The sequence below is a fragment of the Scophthalmus maximus genome, chromosome 1, assembly GCF_022379125.1.
Source record: "Scophthalmus maximus strain ysfricsl-2021 chromosome 1, ASM2237912v1, whole genome shotgun sequence".
In the NCBI taxonomy this organism is placed as follows: domain Eukaryota; kingdom Metazoa; phylum Chordata; class Actinopteri; order Pleuronectiformes; family Scophthalmidae; genus Scophthalmus; species Scophthalmus maximus.
In genome coordinates this window covers 6,113,265-6,117,500 of record NC_061515.1, presented here as the reverse complement: position 1 = coordinate 6,117,500, position 4,236 = coordinate 6,113,265, and the positions used below count along the sequence as shown (strand labels likewise).

The 4,236-nt window shown below is 40.8% G+C and overlaps 1 protein-coding gene across 1 annotated transcript in view; it reads left to right on the top strand.

The window, feature by feature from the left end:
- Positions 1 to 3,213, top strand: part of elovl4a (ELOVL fatty acid elongase 4a) — a 6,076-nt gene extending 2,863 nt beyond the window's left edge. The window contains exons 5-7 of the mRNA XM_035640191.2: positions 397 to 568; positions 763 to 890; positions 1,044 to 3,213. Coding sequence (XP_035496084.2) covers positions 397 to 568; positions 763 to 890; positions 1,044 to 1,367 — 624 coding nt within the window. The 3' untranslated portion in view covers positions 1,368 to 3,213. The remainder of the gene's footprint in view (positions 1 to 396; positions 569 to 762; positions 891 to 1,043) is intronic.
- Positions 3,214 to 4,236: the final 1,023 nt, after the last annotated feature.

The following is a 4,236-nucleotide window of genomic DNA, read 5'->3' as shown; positions in this document are numbered from 1 at the left end:
AAGCTGCACGCTCAGTGGTATTTTTTTTTTTAGAAACCTGATCAGCCCTCCACTAGTTTGGACGCTGGTCGCGTTTTTCAGAAAAAAAGTGGGAGCTGGGTGAGGGATCGTGGCGGCGGGTGTTCGGTTTCACCTTCCTTCCTGCTGCTCCATGACGTAGTCACACACCTGACACAGAAAGCAGAGTCGTGTGGTCTCAGGTGACCCTGAGGAGGAGATGTTGCAGAGTAGATTAGATCAAGGAAGTGCACATAAGTTTGGAATTAAGTGACGTTCCCACAGCTTCATATTCGATCGTGCAACAAGTTAGAAGAGAGAGAGAGAGAGAGAGTCCAAATGAAGTAATCCTCTACCTGCCTTCTCCCCTCAACTTCTCTCATGTCATGTCCGAGACAGGTGGCCGGAGCTCTGTGGTGGTATTTCATCTCGAAAGGCATCGAGTACCTGGACACGGTGTTCTTCATCCTGAGGAAAAAGTTCAACCAGGTTACCTTCCTGCACGTCTACCACCACTGCACCATGTTCACGCTCTGGTGGATCGGCATCAAATGGGTGGCAGGAGGACAGTGTGAGTAGCTCATGCTACAGTAACTGTCGAGATTATACTTTGTGCCGGTTCCTGTCGATATATATATATATATATATATATATATATATATATATATATATATATATATATATATATATATATATATTGTTTTAATTTTGAATCCATATGCCCTATTTTTTAAAATTAAACCGATATTTTTCTTCTATTTGCAGCGTTCTTCGGCGCGCACATGAACGCAATGATCCATGTCCTGATGTATCTGTATTACGGCCTGGCCTCCTGCGGACCTAAGATCCAAAAGTACCTGTGGTGGAAGAAGTATTTGACCATCATCCAGATGGTAAAACATTCGTTACCTCTGTGGCAATTGCTTTCCATGAAATGTATTAATTCAACAGATTTAAAAAAAAAAAAACAATGAGTCAGTTAAGAGATTGAGAAACTTTTGGCAGGTGCAAAGAAACAGGATTTCATTTCTCTCTCTGTGCTTCAGGTTCAGTTCCACGTCACCATCGGCCACACGGCCTTGTCCCTCTACGTCAACTGTGACTTCCCCCACTGGATGCACTACTCCCTCATCTGCTACGCCATCACCTTCATCATCCTCTTCGGCAACTTCTACTACCAGACCTACCGCCGCCAGCAGCCCAGGCGCGACGCCGCCTCCGCCTCCAAAGCGGGCAAGGCCCTCTCTAATGGGGCCCCGAATGGGCTCAGCAGGGCCGCCAACGGAGCAATGGTGATGGCGAGCAAAGAGGAAAAGCCCCAGGAGAACTCTGGGAGGAGGAAGCGGAAAGGAAGAGCTAAAAGGGATTAGAGGAAGAGGAGTGTGAGGGGTTGAGGTGCAGGTAGGGCCTTTGCTTTGGGTTCTCGGTTTTGCTAGTGCTAAAACGTGAAAGACTTCATTTGAGGAAGATGTAGATGAATGGATGTGTTAAAGTGTGACGTGTTTATTTTAAGTCATGATCTGAGTGTTGTAGATACAATCTTGAGACAGGCCTGTGTTGAGAGAGGATCATTGTGTTAGTGAGAGGTGTCAAAGGTCGTGCCTAAACTGACCGTTATCGCAAATAACCCAAAATACAGCAGTGTCTGGTGCGGGAGTATTCCCTCTCTTTACTGTGGGGGTAGTTACTGTAGACGGGGCACACACACAGAGGGACTTTGGGCTTAAAAACTGAGCCTGGCAAGGAGACATCAGAGTTGAGCAGGCGCACGTGGAAGGCTACGGTAGGAACGCCACATTAAACACTCCTGAGCTGCTTGAAAAAGGTTGATTTACCATCATTACGAGTGATCACTGCTGTAATGAGACAGGAATACACATCAGAACACGTGCAGAACCATGTCAGTTGATATTTGAGCTTTTTTTTTGGATTTTTGGCTCTTCACCTTTACTGATATAAAACTGATGATGACGATGATGTACAATTTCATGTCATGTCCTCGTCTTATTGAAGATACTATTCGTGTTACATGAGAGACACCTGAGTTTACAGTACATGTCCACTGACGCCCTCTGAAGTTGTCTTATTTGTTCCTATTTATTTCATATTATGGACTCTGTTTTCCCCCCAGCTTTCATCCATTAGCACACAGTTACGTTTTAAAGAATAATAAATCAATATCCAGAGGTAAGATGTACATAGAAAAAGAAAAAAGATAGATTTCTAACCCGTTGGGACTGTTGTGAGATGAAATAATCCTCAACTCTAGCTCATAGTAGGTTGAAATTTAGATTTTCTATTTCTGTATACAACCCGTTTTATATAGCTCTACTTGTATGTAATGTCATGAAATATAATGAATATTATCCAGAGAGAAAAAAAACGAATGAATGATTATCTCAGTGTTTCCCACTTTTGAAAGAGAAGCAGTTGGAGCTTTGTCTTTGCAGATAAATATATGTCTTTTTATATTCTCTCTGACGTAGTCGTTTGTCTTACGCGCTTGGTGAAAATGTCGTGTGCCGAACAAAGAAGTGACCTGGGTTCCCCCTTTGCAGAGAACAAGCTTACAGTCACTTTTGGCAAATTTTTCTCCCAACATTCAATCAAATATCCTTTTTGTGTTCTATGTTTCCAGGACTCAATCCATATCCTGAGCTGGCTTGAATGTAAATTAATCAGGGGAAAAATTATTTGGATTTAAATAGATCAAGTTAAGGTTTCATTACAAAAAGAACTGGTCAACCTCTATAGTGACTGTGTATTATATACCAATATGAATAATAACGTTGCTCTGTCTGTAGTATATAGAGTATAAATCAGTGGTCGGCTCTATATCTGCAAATCCAGCTTATGTCATCCATCAGCCAATGCATTTTAATGTTATTTATCAGTTTGTTCTATTTATTTTCATGTAAATACCAAATTCCATCTAGCTGAGAGCGCTCGTCTGTGTATTTGTGTTCTTCTTTTTGTGTTGTACATATTACATTGTGACATTTTGTACACTGTGCATTTGGGAATCTTCCCATTGTGTTAACTTGGACATTTCTATGCCGACATTGCTTCTCTGTGTGTTTTTTTCCCCATAACTTTGAAAACTCTCTTCAAATTAAATTAAACTGTATGCCTGTACAAATGTTGGCTTCCCCTTTTCACTTCACAATGCAGTAAATGTCATGGTTCCTTGACAAGGATATAAATTATTTTACATTCTCTGTGGATCCAGACTTTGTTTGTACATAAACTCCATCTGTGGCTTTGCCCTCATTGGTAACAGCATTGCAGAATAAGTTTTTAAACACTAGAGGGCGACAAGGTCTCATTTTAGGGAATGAGCATTGCAGTTACACAATTATAGTTTGCTCAACATGTTCCCAACCTTTGGAAGCATCCAACCTTATCAGCTCTTATAACACGAAGAGAATAATATAATCCTCCTCTTTAATTATAAGTCAAATCCTATTTTCAAAGTATATTATTAGTATATTACAAGTAATATTACTCACTGTACAGTTCATTTACATACTTTTGATACATTAGATACATTTAGTTAAACATACTTTTGCACTTCAACTTAGAGAAAACAAGCTTTTGAATTGCAGGACTTGTAAGGTGTTTTCCTCTTACTGTAAAATATTTTTTCATCTGATAGTGATATGGTTGTGAAATTTCCACTGTTTTGTTTTTATGCTCTTCTCTGTGCAATAGTCATCAGGCTGTCAACGCTGCAAAATCAGTGATATGAATGTTACATTTTTTTAAATTCAATTTTGAAGACCTCTCACTTTGGTCTATGTGTATATCACAAATAAGTGTCAATCAATAGGGGTCATGTTTGAGTCTTGTCTGCCCAAAGACAATCTCAAAATAAACAGTATTTATTAAAACGAATGAACTATTAAAATTGAGGTTAAAGCATGACGCATCCCTCTTCACTTTGAAAAGTTCAGACAAAGGTTTCCATGGTGACTGTACACAGCAGCTGTCTGACCCCCCCCAAACCCCCCAAACCCCTCACCTCCCACTCACCCAGCCCCCCCCTGTTTCTTCTTCATCTTGAATCAGCAGAGGGTGTGTGTGTGTGTGTGTGTGTGTGTGCAACCCCCCCTGCAGAGTTTATGAGTGGGAGGCGTCCACTAGCTGAGGGGTATTACATGGATGATGTTTGTGTTATTCCCTCACCCCAGAGCCATAATTTCACAACTCGGTAACAGAAAACCACAACATCATCAGCCA